The sequence below is a fragment of the Miniopterus natalensis genome, chromosome X (assembly GCF_054644295.1).
Source record: "Miniopterus natalensis isolate mMinNat1 chromosome X, mMinNat1.hap1, whole genome shotgun sequence".
Taxonomy (NCBI): domain Eukaryota; kingdom Metazoa; phylum Chordata; class Mammalia; order Chiroptera; family Miniopteridae; genus Miniopterus; species Miniopterus natalensis.
The window spans coordinates 47,380,595-47,395,920 of NC_142103.1; the positions used below are offsets into that span (position 1 = coordinate 47,380,595).

Here is a 15,326-nt window from a genome sequence, read left to right on the forward strand (position 1 = left end):
TGAAAACTCTTCCTTACCCATTTCCATTAAGAACACTACTCTGATGTCTCAATGAATCCTCTTGTTTCCTTACCCACCTGCCTTTTTTCACGTCATCCTAAATGTGAACATTCACTAGGGTCCTGTCCTTGTTTTCAGCCCTCTTCTCATCTCACTTTCTAATTCCTCCCTCCAAGTGAGCTCATTCTTTCCTATGGTTTCAAGCACCTCTTTGTGAATGACTCCCAAATCTATTCTCCAGCCACCACCTTACCCAAGTTCTAGTCACACATTTCCCACTGCAACTGCACATCTCTATTTATATGACCTGTTTCAACTTGAATTTATTATTTTTTAATTTATTGGGGTGGCAATGATTAATATAAACATATAGGTTTCAGGTGTGAATTTCATATCTTCTCCTGTCACCATATATTAAGAGGGTGAAGGTGGTCTCAACTTGAATTTAAACATGTCATTCATTTATGCATCACAAATATTTATTTAGAAGCTTACCGTGTATAAGCATATTCTGGGCAGTAAGAAGCTCATGGTCTGGTGGAGAAGGTAGATAAGTTGTTAATATTTCTGATGAATTTTGAAATAGTAATATTCCAAAGTAGTTCTCTACAAAGTATCTTCCATTTTGACAACCCATTAATATGAGAAGAGAAAAGCTAGGACATTAACTGTAAAAATACTGATTTCCCCTCAAAATCTGTTTTCTTTATGTACATGACTTAAAACAATTACTGTGATAGAGACAATCTCCATAGATTGAGAAAATGTTTAGAAGATAAATTTTAGCCCTGGCTGCTTTGGCTCACTTGTTAGAGCGTTGGCCCGCAAACTAAAGGGGTTCAGGTTTGATTCCCAGTCAAGGGCAGGTACCTGGGTTTCAGGCTCGATCCTGGCCCACTGGGACCACTGGAGGGAGGCCACCAATCGATTCTCTCACATCGATGTTTCTTCTCTCTTTCTCTCTCTCTCTTTATCTCTCTCCCTCCATTTTTCCTCACCTCCACTCTCTCTTAAAAAATCAATGGAAAAAATATCCTAGAGTGAGGATTAAAAAAAATAAGAGAAATTTTAATGTTATTATATACATGTTTTTTATCTTTTTTATCATATTCTTTTACATAGAATAAGCACTCATCACTAATCATATGAAATGAAAATTGCTAGACATTTTCGCCAAAGCAAAATAGACACATATATTCATGCCCACCACTCCAACCACAAATATTTTCAAGAAAGTTTATAAGGACATAAAATGGAGGTCCTTTTTGCAAGGGGAGCTATAGAATTAGGTCATAATTATCTCACTCACTGGGAGATAACATAACTACTTTTCCTTATAATTGTTGGAGCAATCCATGTTTCGACAACCCAAGGGTTCAGATATTGCTTTTTTATTTCCCTGGGATCTCTTAACATAAACTGTTGCACAATATGGTATCTAATTTTTGTACAATTATCACCTTTTTGTTTTTAATTATTTTATGCAGTTTCCCTAGTTTTATATATTAACATAAAAGTACAATTCTGATATGTCCCTGTCTAACCACATTATGCAGTGAAAAAATTAAATCCATTTCTGTAAATGAGTGACTTTCAAAAAGTAATTAGATATTGATTTACAGTAAATCAACTTGGCTTTCTAAACATAAATTATTTAGATAAGATTGTGTTAGATGTTTTGTGTTTTAAAACATCACATGGTACATCACTTATCATGAAATATAAATGTAGTCACTGACTCTTGAAGGTACACACACTATCCTGTGAATGGTAGGTCTTCTCTCAAGCAGTCCTTGACATTTGCGAAGTGTAAGGATCCCCTGCGATGTGCAGTTTTAGTTCTCAAAGTCAACCTTTTGGTGTAGCCAGACCCAATTCCAAGTGAGATATATATACTCCTTTCTTAAGCCTCCTATTCAGAGCCTGGTCATAACCATGCAATTTCTAAGAGGATACAAACACTTATCAATCAAAAATAAGTATTTGCTTTCAACTTTAAAATGTAATCATAAGTCTTAATGCAACTAGGGAATAAGTAAATATTTAGTCACTTTTTCCTCAGAATAGTTTTTACTTGCTTTTTAACAACCTCTTTTTAAAAATCAGATAAATTCCAAGTCTGGTATAGAACTGGCCTTATTCTAGATCTTGTCATATCTACTTATTACCATTAAAACTCACCAGGTGTTTGTGTTGTCACCTGGCTAACTCTCTATATCACCACCACCACCCCTGATTGTCCTTTCAACATTGCTCAGAAGATTTAAATTTAACACCTCTCATTTTTAAGTAGAAATTCACTGAAAAAGTTTTACCCCAACCACTGTCTCTTCTGACTTTAAAATATTTAGTTGATACATAAGACCAATTATCTTTTAGTTTCTGAAAATGTGATATCAGATTCCATAATTTTCAATAATGAATTTCCAATAATACTTGTAAAAGCTTTCTTCCATGATACTCTTCATTTTAAGTAATTTATATTCTGCTTTTGAGGGTGGTGAGCAGCAAACAAAGGTTTAGTGACCTATTCAAATCACACAGGCAACAGCAAATAATGCACACATCAATCTAAAGCTACGTGCTCTAGCTAAAAGGTTAAAATCCCTTTCAAAAACAAGTTATCTATCTACTTTTAGTTAGACTGCCTTACACAGGTAATTTTATTATATTGGGATAAAGGTACATGTTCTGCATTCTAACTAATGCAGGGTTAGCCCCTTGGAAACTGGATTAGGATTGGAGGAGGGAGTATATACTGACCTATTATGAGTATATAGCTCAATAGTATAGACTGAGCTATTATGATTTTGATTTTTTGCTCTGAAGAATTCTAAGTTTTATGCATGATGTGACAGGCCGCTAGAATTATTCTTGCTACTGTTATAGAACAATTAACTAAGTACTTTTTATAACTTTCCAAGTTCATCAGAAAAGCAATTTTGCAATGACTTTTAAATTAGTTTGAGAGCCATATTCAAGTGAGTAATTAATAAATATCAATCAGTAGTCAATAGCATAGGGGGTTAGGATCATGAGCTCCAGAATCAGATAGATCCATGCTTTTCTAACTCTCTGACCTTGTTAACTCTTTGAGCCTGTTTCCTCTTTTTCAAAATGGGCATAATAAGTGTACTACATTGAGTTGTCACAAGAATTAAATGATATAATACATGTAAAGTTCTGACCACTATGCTTGGCACATTTTAATTGTTCAATGAATGACAGCTCTTATTATTAAAAACTAAAGTTCATAAATTAGTTGCATGAGAAATTAAAGTGAGATGATGTACCATATTTTTAACATATTAAGTAATTATCTATGTTCATCTTCCTTCTAAATTAACTTTGAAATGTCACACTGGGTAGAATGTTTTCTGATATTATACTGTTACTATTAAATATATATTTACTGTTACAATTTTAACATTGAAAAATATGTTGCATTTTGGTGAAGCAATTGGCTGAGTGGTAGTGGTGAAACAAAATACTTTTCTGTTATAACTATTAAAGGAGATGAATATTCTCCAGTGTTTAAAATGTGAAGTTCTCTTCATCTTGACACTGTTGTAAATAACCTAAGCAAAAATGTTTGCCTCCACTCCAACTTTTTGATAGGGTCTTAGTTCAAGAAAGAACTAAGCCAAAAGAATAGATATAAAAGACAAAAGTAGCACTGCCTTCCTGATAAATTTAGAAGATTTACAGAATCATAAATAGCCACCTTTACTGTCTACGTGTTCTTGTAGGATGTTATGGTTTCTAGTAAGATTGGTGGGAATGCAGATTGGTGCAGTCAGTGTGGAAAGCAGTATGGGGTTTCCTCAAAAAACTAAAATGCTGGAGATTCCAAGATGACAACAGATTAAGTGGAAGCTACGCTAACACTCTCCTAGGAACAAATTGGAACTACAATTAAAATATAGAAAAAACTTCCTGAATAAGCAACTGAAGACTAGCTGGAGAGAACCCTTATAACCAAGGACCTAAAGCAGAGACTACATAGAGTTAGGTAGGAAGTGTGGAGGTGAAAGAGTGCTCGCTGGAGTCCCATAAGCAACTGCTGAAGTTCTGGAAGGATATCTCAGCTGTGAGGAGTCCCACTGAGAACTCTGGGGCCTAAGCTCCAGCTGGGCTCCCCAGTCCAGAGCACAAAAACTGAGAAAGTTACCCACACAACATATGGCTGTGAAAAGCAGCAGAGTTTCTGTCTGTCAGGGAGGGACTACTGGAAGTTCAGGCACCCTTTGAAGGGATCAAAGCTCAAAGATTTTGTTTGTTTTGTTTTGTTTTAAATTATATCTTTATTGATTTCATAGAGAGGAAAGGAGAAGGATAGAGAGACAGAAACATCAGTGATGACAGAGTCATTGATTGGCTGCCTCCTGCATGCCCCAACTGGGGATCAAGCCCACAACCCGAGCATGTGCCCTGACCAGGAATTGAACCCTGATCTCCTGGATCCTGGGTCCACGCTCAACCACTGAGCCACGCCCGGCCGGAAAAGCACAAAGTTTTGTGTGTAGACATTCGCCTTGGGATCTGGCGGACGGAGGGCAGAGTGGACTAAACCTGTGCGAGGAAAATCCAGAAAAATTGGTTCTGAGGATAGAGCTCAGAGGACAGCCATCTGAATTCTTGTGCTGAGTCATTCCCCCATAGTAGCAGAGAATATCTTTCTCAGCCAGACATTTACCACCCAAGTAGCTTTTGTCTGGGGGGAAAGCAATTGCCCCACACTGTCGGAAAACTTTTCGCCCCAGCTTGTAGAGTTTAAACCTTGCTGTGCTCTATAAGATGAGGCTCATTTAAGTGACTCAAAGTAGCAACCAGCCTCTGGGTGCTTTGAGTCTTTGCCTGATCTGCTCCCAGACTCAGGGCTCAGAAAAACAGGCCTCGGTGCACATCTTGCTCCTTTCCAAATGCATGCAGACCCAGCAGAGGGAGCCACAAGTTGTGGATTGTTGGTAGTTCCAAACAGGATACTGAAGGCCAGTCACAAACAGTGTCTGACATTTGCCTGCACCAGACACCATCCAAAAGACTGGGAGTCCTAGCAGATCTACATAAGACAAAGAAACAAACCCAAACAGGCAGCCAAAATGGGGAGACAAAAAACAAGCCCCAAATGAAAGAACAAGAGGATTCCCCAGAAAAAGAGAAAAATGAAATGGAGATAAGCAATCTATCAGATATAGAGTTCAGAATGCTGATCATAAGGATACTCAACAGCATAAGAAAAGATATGGAAACTATGAAGAATGACATAGTAGAAATAAAAAAAATTAAGAATGGCACAGTAGAAATAAAAAATACACTGGAAGGAATAAAGAACAGATTAGGTGAAACTAAGGATGGGATAAGCAAATTAGAATACAGGGTAGGAAAAAAATCAATCAGACAATCAAAAAGAAAAGACAATTAAAACAAGACAGTTTAAGGGAGCTGTGGGACAACATGATATGTTACAATATTTGCTTCATAAGAGAGCTAGAAGGTGAAGAAAGTGACCAAGGGTTAGAGAACTTGTTTGAAGAAATAATGGTAGAGCACTTCCTTAACCTGGTGAAGGAAAAAGTCACACAAGTTCAGGAGGCACAGAGAGTCCCAAGCAAGAAGAATCCAAAGAGGCCCATACCCAGACATATCATAATTAAAACGCAAAAAATTCAAGAGAAAGAGAGACTATTAAAGGCAGCAAGAGAAAAGCAATCTGTTACTTACAAAGGAACTCCCATAAGGCTGTCAGCTGATTTCTCATCAGAAACTCTATAGGCCAGAAGGAAATGGCATGAATTATTCAAGGTAATGAAAAGCAAGGATCTGAAACCAAGAATACTCTATCTAGCAAGGTTATTATTCAAAATAAATGGTGAAATAAAGGGCTTCCCAGAGACAAAAAGGCTAAAGGAGTTTATCACCACCAAACCAGCATTGCAAGAAATGTTAAAGGGATTGCTATAATAAAAAGTAGAAATAGAGAAAGAGAGAAATATAGACATAAAGGATTAAAACGGCAATAGATAAGTACCTATTAGTAGTAACCTTAAATGTAAACGTACTAAATGCTTTAATCAAAACATAGGGTAGCTGAATGTATACGAAAACATCACCCAAATATATGCTGTCTACAAGAGACCCACCTCAGAACAAAAGACTCGTATGGGATGAAAAACAAAACTGGAGGACTTTAAGGGAAAGATCAACAGCAGTACAGTCATAGTCATGGACTTTAACACCCCACTGACTTCACTGGAGATATATTCCAAACAAAAAATAAATAAATAAAAAGGAAACAGTGACTCTAAATGGCACACTAGATCAGATGGATTTAATTGACATTTATAGAACATTTCATCTGAATGCTGCAGAATATACATTTTCTCAAGTGCACATGGGACATTCTCAAAGATAGACCACATGTTAGGACACAAAAGAAGTCTCTATAAGTTCAATAAGATTGAAATCATCAAGCATCTTCTCGGACACTTACACCATGGAATACTATGCAGCTGTAAAAAAGAAAGATCCCTTACCCTTTGAGATAGCATGGACCTCAGTCAGAGAAAGAAAAGTATCACATGATCTTACTTATATATGGAATCTAATGAACAAAATAAACAGATAAACAAAATAGATCTGGAGACACAGAAGCATGGAACGGACAAATGAATGTGAGAGGCAAGGCAGGGGTAGGGGTAGAGATTAACCTAAGAACTTGTATGCATATTTGCATAACCCATGGACACAGACAATAGTGTGGTAAAGGCCTGGAGGAGGGTGTGCAGTGTGGAGATGATCAGTGAGGGGAAAAAAGGTACATCTGTAATACTTTCAACAAGAAAGATAAATTAAAACATAAAAAAAGAAACTTCCAGAAAAACAGAAATGGAACTGCTTTGTCCTGGCCAGTGTAGCTCAGTGGCTGGAGTGTCAGCCCACCCACTGAAAGGTTTCAGGTTCAATTCCCAGTCAAGAATACACACTTGGTTTGCAAGTTTCATCCTTGGCGCAGGTGAGATTGTGTACTTGAGGCAACCAATTGATGTGTCTCTCTCACATCAATGTTTCTGTCTCCCTCTCTCCCCCTCCCTCCTTCCCTTCTACTCTCTCTGAAAATCAACAGAAAAAATATCCTTGGATGAGGATTAACACACACCAAAAAAAAATGGAACTGCCTTATGACTCAGTGATTCCACTTCTGTGAATTTATCCAAAGAAACCTGAAACACTAATTTGAAAGAGCATATGCCCCATATGTTCATTGCAGCATTATTTACAATAGCCAAGATTTGGAAGCAGCCCAAGTGTCCATAAGTAGGTGAGTGGATAAAAAAGCTGAGGTACATTTACACAATAGAATACTCCTTGGCCATAAAAAAGAAGGAAATCTTACCTTTTGCAAGAGCATGGATGGCCCTGGAGAGCATTATGCTAAGTGAAATAAGCCAGTTAGAGAAAGGCAAGTATCATATAATTTCACCCATATGTGGAATCTACTGAACAAAATGAACTGACAAGCAACATAGAAAGACTCATAGATGGAGAGCAGCTGGGGGTGAGGGCTGAATGTGTTGAGCAAAAAAGAAAAAAAAAGAGAAAAAACTAATGGACAAGGATAACAGTGTGATGACTGCGTTGGAGGCAGTGTGGGGGGAGGGGGAGGAGATTATAGGGAGTATAAATGGTGATGGATGGGGACTTAGGGTGGTGTAAACACAATACAATGTACAGACGATATGTTGTATAATTGTGCACCTGAAACCTGCATAATTTTGTTAACCAGTGTCACCCCAATAAATTCAATAAAAATATTTTTTTAAAGCCACCTTTTAATTATGTTGGTATATAGCCACACAAATATACTTTTCAGGGAGAGAACTGAAGACACAAAAGTTCAATATATGGCACAAATGTTACTTTTAAATGTGTCCTTGGTTAGGCCATTTTATAAAAAAAATAATAATAATAACAAATAAATTGTAGCCCTGGCCATTTGGTTTGGCTCAGTTGGTTGGAGCGTCGTCCCATACACCAAAAGGTTATGTGTTCAATTCCCGGTCAGGGCACATACCTAGGTTGTGGGTCCGATCTCCATTCAGGGTGCATACAAAAGGCAACTGACAGATCTTTCTCTCTTACGTCAATGTTTCCCGCCCATCCCTTTCTCCTGCTTCCTCTCTCTCTCTCTCAAACCAATAAAAACATATCTTCGGGTGAGGATTATAAATAAACAAACAAACAAACAAAAGAACTAAACTATACATGAGAATGGTGTTACTAATCTCCCTATGTCCCCCACTCTCACCTAACTCTCATGAAGATTATGGATACAGACACATTTGCTTGGTTGTTAGGTAGGTATCATCCAGTCTTTTTCTTTCTTTTCAGAAATCATGCCATCTTAAATGACAATTATAGATTTTACAAGATTTTAATGTACTATTGACATAATCTCTGTTCAATAACTATACACTAAGGTGATGTGTAAACAACACAGTATTTAAGAGTGGGTTCTAGAATCGTAACAACCTGGTTTCTAATTCCAGTTCTGCCATTTGTAACTCTTTGAAATTAAGCAATGTACCTAATGTTTCTGGGTCTTAGAGATACCTCTTCGATTACATGACATGGATTTAATAATAGCACTTACCTCATAGTTTTAGTTTAAGGATAAAATTAATTAAGATAATGTATGTAAAGCACAGGGCACATTGCCTGACATATATGATGCATAAATAAATATTAATCTTTATTATTACTAGAGTCAAATCTTGATTAATCATGTTAATGAAAGGGTAATAAAACAAAAAAATCTAGTGGCACTGACACTGAATAGTTTTAAATATACAACCTTTGAAATTGTCATGATATTTTAAACTTATTTTTAATTTTTGCCTGATGTCCAGCAGTCTACAACACTTCAAACCAACTAATAAAGCCAAAATGTGAGGGACTGGGCTAAAAAATAAGTCCTTTGTTTAGGAAATAATTCCTTTGTTCAGGAATTATTTTCTGACCAAATGTAAAAAGTCTGCTTTTCTTCTCATATTCTTAAAAACCATCATCATAAATGAGTTGCCCCTTCTCTCTTAATATACAGTTTGTTTAATCTTGGTCTGTATTGGAGGAGTAATTAAGTACCAGGTTTAAAAGGCCTCCTGATGGCCTGCAAAATAGAACTGAAAGAAAACAGATGGTCAGATAGTCACCAACAGATTCTCAATCTGCTTAATTTTATCAGTAAGAAATGAAATATCATTCACCCTTGATAATTCAATTAAATCAGAAAATATTCCTGTAAAAGATATATGTTTGATTGCAAGGTATATATTTTAAAAAAGAATTTAGAGATTAACTACAGAGAATTAAAACATCTGACCTGATTGTGTGTGGGGCTTCACTTTATTTTTTTCACGGCCAACCCAGGAAAGGATTGACCTTAAAGTTTCAATAAATTCCATAATACATTCTTCCTTACAACTAGTTGACTTTTAAGTACCTTTTTAAATGCTCAAGAATCATCATCATTGATAACTGTGTTTCCCAAGCCTCTTTAAGTTAAGTCAAATTATTCCAAAGGCTTCATCATTGCTGTGAAATTTAGGAAGCCAGTTAACAAATAGAGGGCACTAAGTTGAAGGCACTGATCTTGAGTTCCTGCATTTGCCATGTAAAAGCTGCCCAGTTTCCACTATTAAGGACATCCAAAATGCATGTCCAGTCATCTGATGAACAGTTTCTGATTTTGCTTTCCTAAGTTTATGAATAGCTTTAAACAGAATTCAATCAAACCTTGGAAGCTTTGCAAAGACTACTGCAAACATCAAATCAATGTTTGGCTTATAAATACAGAGACAGAGCAGCAAAAATACTTTGTGAACTAAGATGCAATTAACTGAGAATTATAAAGATGAAGAACGGTGGCTTATTGTTCCATATCTATATTATCTGAATGAAGAAAACACTGTAACTAGTGATTCATGCATTGGCTTTCATGAGTGTTCATTTTACTCACTTGTTTTTATAGCGTGCACAGAATACTGTCATAGAGGGAAAAAATGTATATTTCATTTGTTATATGGACAATCTAAGTAGTTTATGCTTTAGCAATCATAAAAGAGATCATTTTACAAAAGTTATTCCATAAATAAAACCCTCAGAAATTATATATCTACCACAACCTTAAAATTTCTACACCAATCATACCTAGAATGCATAGATGCCACAAAATGGAGATCATTATGGATCTAAGGGAAAGAAGTATAGAAAGAAAACTCCTAAACCAGTTAAAACCAACCTATGTCACTCTAGTAATTCTGACCAAAGGCCAATGTTGATGTTTGCTAAAAGCTATTGAAATTTATTAAGCTATATAAGCTCTGTGCTTACCATTCCTTTTCCCTTAAATGTAAATTTACAGGGTATTACAATCCAAGAAAAATATGCTGTATAATACTGTTATAGTGGATCAAGATATGCATGAACAGTTCTGAACATGCAGAAATCACTTCCCATAGACAGACAATTTGGGAGGTGCATTACTGCTAAATGGTTTCCATAAAAAAGAATAATATTAAGACCTGAATTTTCATGCCTTGACCTATAAAAGATCAGTTCCAAATGTGCATGTCTTCACAATCTCCCTGATCTTGAATGAATAGTCATTTACTCCACTTACTGACATTCACCTTTAGACATACTATCCTTCCTTCACACTAGCTCCTTTTTTTTTCTATTCCCCTATATGTATATACCCACGCAATTGTTCCACTTACAGGACTTACTCCTTTCCATACCTCTCACCTCATGTTGACACTTATCTCCTCATTCCTCCTAGCTGTCATGCATCACTGGGAGGATATATATCTTGGTGATTAAACACATTATTTGGATTCAAACTGCTTGTATTTGACTCAGGCTCTGTGGCTTACTAGTTGTGTGACCTTGAGAAAGCTGTTTAACCTCTCTGAACCTGTATTTCCTGATCTTAAAAATAGAGATAATCATAAAGTCTAATTCATAGGACTACAAATTGTCGAGAAAAAAATGAGATAGTATATGACACACTTAAGTGTTTCTACTATCATTATTATGGTTACTATCAAGAAATCCATTGCAAAAACCAACATACTTGCTTTCATTTCTAAATTTTTGAGAAGCAAGTGTTACTCCTCCATATTGAGGTAGAGTTGAGTACAAATCTGAAGACTTCTTTTAAAAATCAGGCTATGAAGGAAAGGGTATCTTAAGAAAAGGAAAGAATAAGTTAATATTATCATGTAATTCTCATTTATCCTACTCTGCCTGATAAAATATCTAATATTGGTTATTTTTATGACAACTATTAGGAGGAGTCAGAAAGCAGTCAGAGATTACCAATACAAAACCAAAAGCTGTCTTTTAAATGTTCTTCAGAGAACTAGACTTAGTCACTTAATAAGAATATCTCATTTTGTTCAATTGTTGTGTTCCCATTATGATGTTTACTGCAAAATTCCTAAATCATATTTTAAAACAAGACTGCATCAATCTTGAAGGAAAACCCTTAGTATTGTAAACTGAAGTGTCCCCATTTATGGTATAAAGGATCTCTTTCTGAAGTATACTCACTTTATACTGTTTTAGTATTATTTGAAAGTGCTGTAAGATTATAATAAAACAAGGATTTATTTCAGCAATATGCAGTAGAACTTTGATGACAGGTTCATCAGAAGTATTACTGCAACAACAGAAAAGTCTCTAATTACCCATAAGAAAATAAAATTGAAACAAAACACAAGTAGCATAAATATTTCTTATTTGCATAGTCTTCAACAATGGAGTCTAAAAATGGGCCTAATAGGAGACAGCAGTCATTTTTCAGGCTCTTAGAAACTTGTCAACACAGAGGGAGGTACAATTGTTCTTACATGAATAGAAATTCTGAAAAGAGTTTCTTCTTGAATCTACTTCCGGGGAGGGATAGAAGAATGAGAAAGCAAAGAATAAATTCCAATATTGAAACTGCCTATCACCCAAAGTGAAACTAACTTCCTGATCTGTTCAATTTAACTAAGGGTTTAACTAAGGGTATTAAACTGGTCTTTAAAATTTTACAATCATTGTATTGGACTTGAGACTCTGAGCAACTCAAATATTACTGTGAAATATCAGAATTAATATATATGGAAAATAATAAGGCAAGAAGCTCATAAAGTGAGGTTCAAAAGCAATATAAAAAGTTTTCTTTTTTTCACTCTAACTTTGCTCAGAAAATGTAAGGTTAAGTATTCTATTTCAAAACTGTCTAAACAACCCACACAAGGTGGCCAGAAAGACAAAGTTAAATGTTCAATCAAGGTTCTTGTGATTTCACACAACCTTCAGTTCTACTCCAAAATCCCTTAGGGGGTAAATAAATAAAACAAAAACATGGAAAAGCTGCTGCTCTAAAGCTCAGAAGATGTAGTTGAACCCACACATCTGTTCTTGCCACTGGTGGCTTTTCTCGAGTTGTGAAAAACAGAGACACTTTCACTTATTATGAATATACACTCAGCTTTCACCCCATTTTATCCTTTTGCTATCCATAGCTGCTGAAAAAATTTTATTATAAATTAAGAGCATATGAATGGGGGGGGGGTCCTATCATTTGTAGAAGCAGCAACTTCAATCTGCCACTACACAAGAAGCTATTCCTTAGTTCCCTTTCAATTTTTCAATGTATTTGAAGCAGTTAGGAACCTAGGAACTGTTAGAAGTAAAAATCTTTTGAAAGAAAACAAAAGTCAAAATAAGGGACAATATGGAGGGGAAAAAACAGATCCCTCATCCTTAATTTTTTAAAAACTCATAACTTTGTATCATTGTTCCCAACTTCCCCTCCCATTCTGTCTAGTTCTAACAATTTTTAGACTGAAGTTAGACACCCTCACATACATACTAGCAAAATAACTCTTTGATTACAGGGTTATTACTCTCTGAAAATAATCCCAATGCCTCAGTAGGCCTCCACTCAGTCATTAGAAGTTAGAGCATGTTTTACATCCTTTACAGATGTGCAAGTCTGTCCCACGCTTCAGGAACTAGAGTACTTATGTCAAATGTCCCACTTTTGAAACACACAGTGTGTGATTTTTACCTGACTTCTTCGACTAACCTTAAAAACCCTCGGCCACCAACTCTCATCTAAAACCCGGTAGCTTTCTTTTGCCTTCAAAGAAGAAACGTGGCCCTAACGTCACAAGACAAACAAAGCTAAATTTCATGGAAAAATGAAATCGATGTAACAAAGGGACGAAAGGAAAGAAGGGGGTGGGGTTGGGGGGTAAGAGTGTCTTTCGAAACAGAAGCTGCCAGACAAACTTCTGCAATTTAACGGTTCTGGGCGGCAGAAGACTGGTGTGTGGGGAAACATAAAAGGTGGGCTCCCCACATTCCTTACCGCTGTAGAGCCGGAGGAAGATGCAATATACACACGGATCACCATCCTGGGAACAGCGGCTGCGGTTGTTTGGGTCCTGCAAATGGCTGGAGAGCAGCTGCAGCAAACACTGGAATTGAGCTAGGGGCCGAACAGAGGTTGGAAGAGAAGGGTGGGGGAATGTGGAAAGGAAACTCGCCAGAGCCCCGCCTCCTCCCTTGGCTGCTTTTACTGGGCTGGGAGCTCTGCAGTCCCTGCCCCAAATCCCGGAAGGCAGAGGCTTGTTTGCATCATTTCTTTTTTTTTTTTTTTTTTTTTTAAATACGGAATCTCGAATAGCACCGCGAGAACTGTTGAAACATTTCTTTTTGACTATTGTCTCCCCGAGAAGAGGAGTAGAAGAAACAGAAAAAGAGCGTTTATTTAAATTAGATTAGAATGGAGAACCTTTTCCCACGGAGACTAAAAGTTCTGCGTTTATCTTTCTGCTAAAAAAATGTATGCAAATAAGAAGACAGATACTCCTTGAAAGAGGAAGCTGTGTGTTGAATTCAGACACTAGTAAGAAAGCCCATGCTCTCAGAGCCTTGTGCATTTTAAGACTCTTATTTATTTTGTACTGATTGTTCTGATGTTAGCTTGTGGCAGGAATTGGGCACTGAAGGACTGAGCGATGCCACAGAAGGTTTTAAAAAGTTTCAGGTTTCCCTAAGCCCAGAAACAGCAGGATTGGTTTTCTTTTTTAGCTTTGCTTTTTGTTAAGATAGGGAATCCTGCATCTGTGAGAATACATAGGAAGACTGATTGACTGGCAAACTCAAGAATGGAGGAAGAAATTGAAAACCTAAATAAATAAATAAATAGTGTTAGAAAGTAAATTAATTTTGTTTTGTTTTGTTTTGTTTTGTATTGTTTGCTTAATAACTGACTGAGGAAAGGGAGTTTGGATCCTATGTTGTAGGAGATGTTGAAACGGTGAACAGAGAGAGAGCAAATGGCTATTTGTAGCTCTAGAGAAATGAGCAACCATAATGTCCAGAGAGAGACCATATACTTCAGACTGTAATTTCAAATTTCCAAATTATGTCAAATGAACAGAATTAAGGAACTTGCAAATTAAGTGGTTAGAAGGAGTCAGTCACCTGTCCTACTTCTTTACTTTTCCTTTGCAGTTTGTTTCCCTCTATATTCCAGTGGTTTTATCACCGTTTCCTAGGTTCAGCGATTGTAGTAGCTTCATAACTTTTCCCTGTTCACAGGTTCTCCCTTCTCCAGTTAATGTGATCCATAGAACAACCTTGAGAAGTGGATATTATTACATCATGTTTATAGAAGGAACTGAGACTCAGGAAAATAAGTAATTTTCCCAATGTCATATAGCTAGTAAATTCCAGAGTAAGGACTAGAACTCAAGTACAACCAACTCCAAAGCCAACCCTCAAACATAATTGTAACACACTGCCCAGAACAGGGAAAGTACTCAGTAATTAATTGTCAACTATTTTTTTACTAAAACATCACTTTTATATGGCACTAAAGACAATGTAGTTTCAAATACTTAACATAGTTCTTCATTGACTATCAAACCAAACCTACATTATGTTTTTAAGTAGCTTCCATCATAATTTGGCCCTACACCATTCATACAGTATTCATTGCTTCCCTAAATTAACCTCCCTGCATAATCATTGTTGACTCCCCATTGCAATCACAGTACTTATTTTCATGCCTTTGCTCTTCTTATCCCTTTATTCATCTTTTCCACATCCTCATACTCTTTTCTGCCTTCCCCATCTGTCCAACTCTTGCTTTTTTAAGACCCAATTTAAAATTGTTATACAAATTACCCACAGGGTAATGTAGCCACCCTTATCATTGTCAACATCAGAGTGAATGCTCTTGTGCCTCCCAGGCCACAGGA

The 15,326-nt window shown here is 36.4% G+C and overlaps 1 protein-coding gene across 2 annotated transcripts in view; it reads right to left on the reverse strand.

Annotated features, from left to right (window-relative positions):
• The window catches only part of SH3BGRL (SH3 domain binding glutamate rich protein like), a 98,830-nt gene extending 85,239 nt beyond the window's left edge, over positions 1-13,591 (reverse strand). Inside the window, exons 1-2 of one of the 2 annotated variants that reach the window (XM_016205126.2) lie at positions 13,427-13,591; positions 496-534 (exon numbers count right to left, since the gene is read on the reverse strand). In XM_016205126.2, the coding sequence (XP_016060612.1) occupies positions 496-534; positions 13,427-13,471 (84 nt within the window). In that variant the 5' untranslated portion in view covers positions 13,472-13,591. The remainder of the gene's footprint in view (positions 1-495; positions 535-13,426) is intronic. The other variant, XM_016205127.2, reaches the window with a different exon arrangement.
• Positions 13,592-15,326: the final 1,735 nt, after the last annotated feature.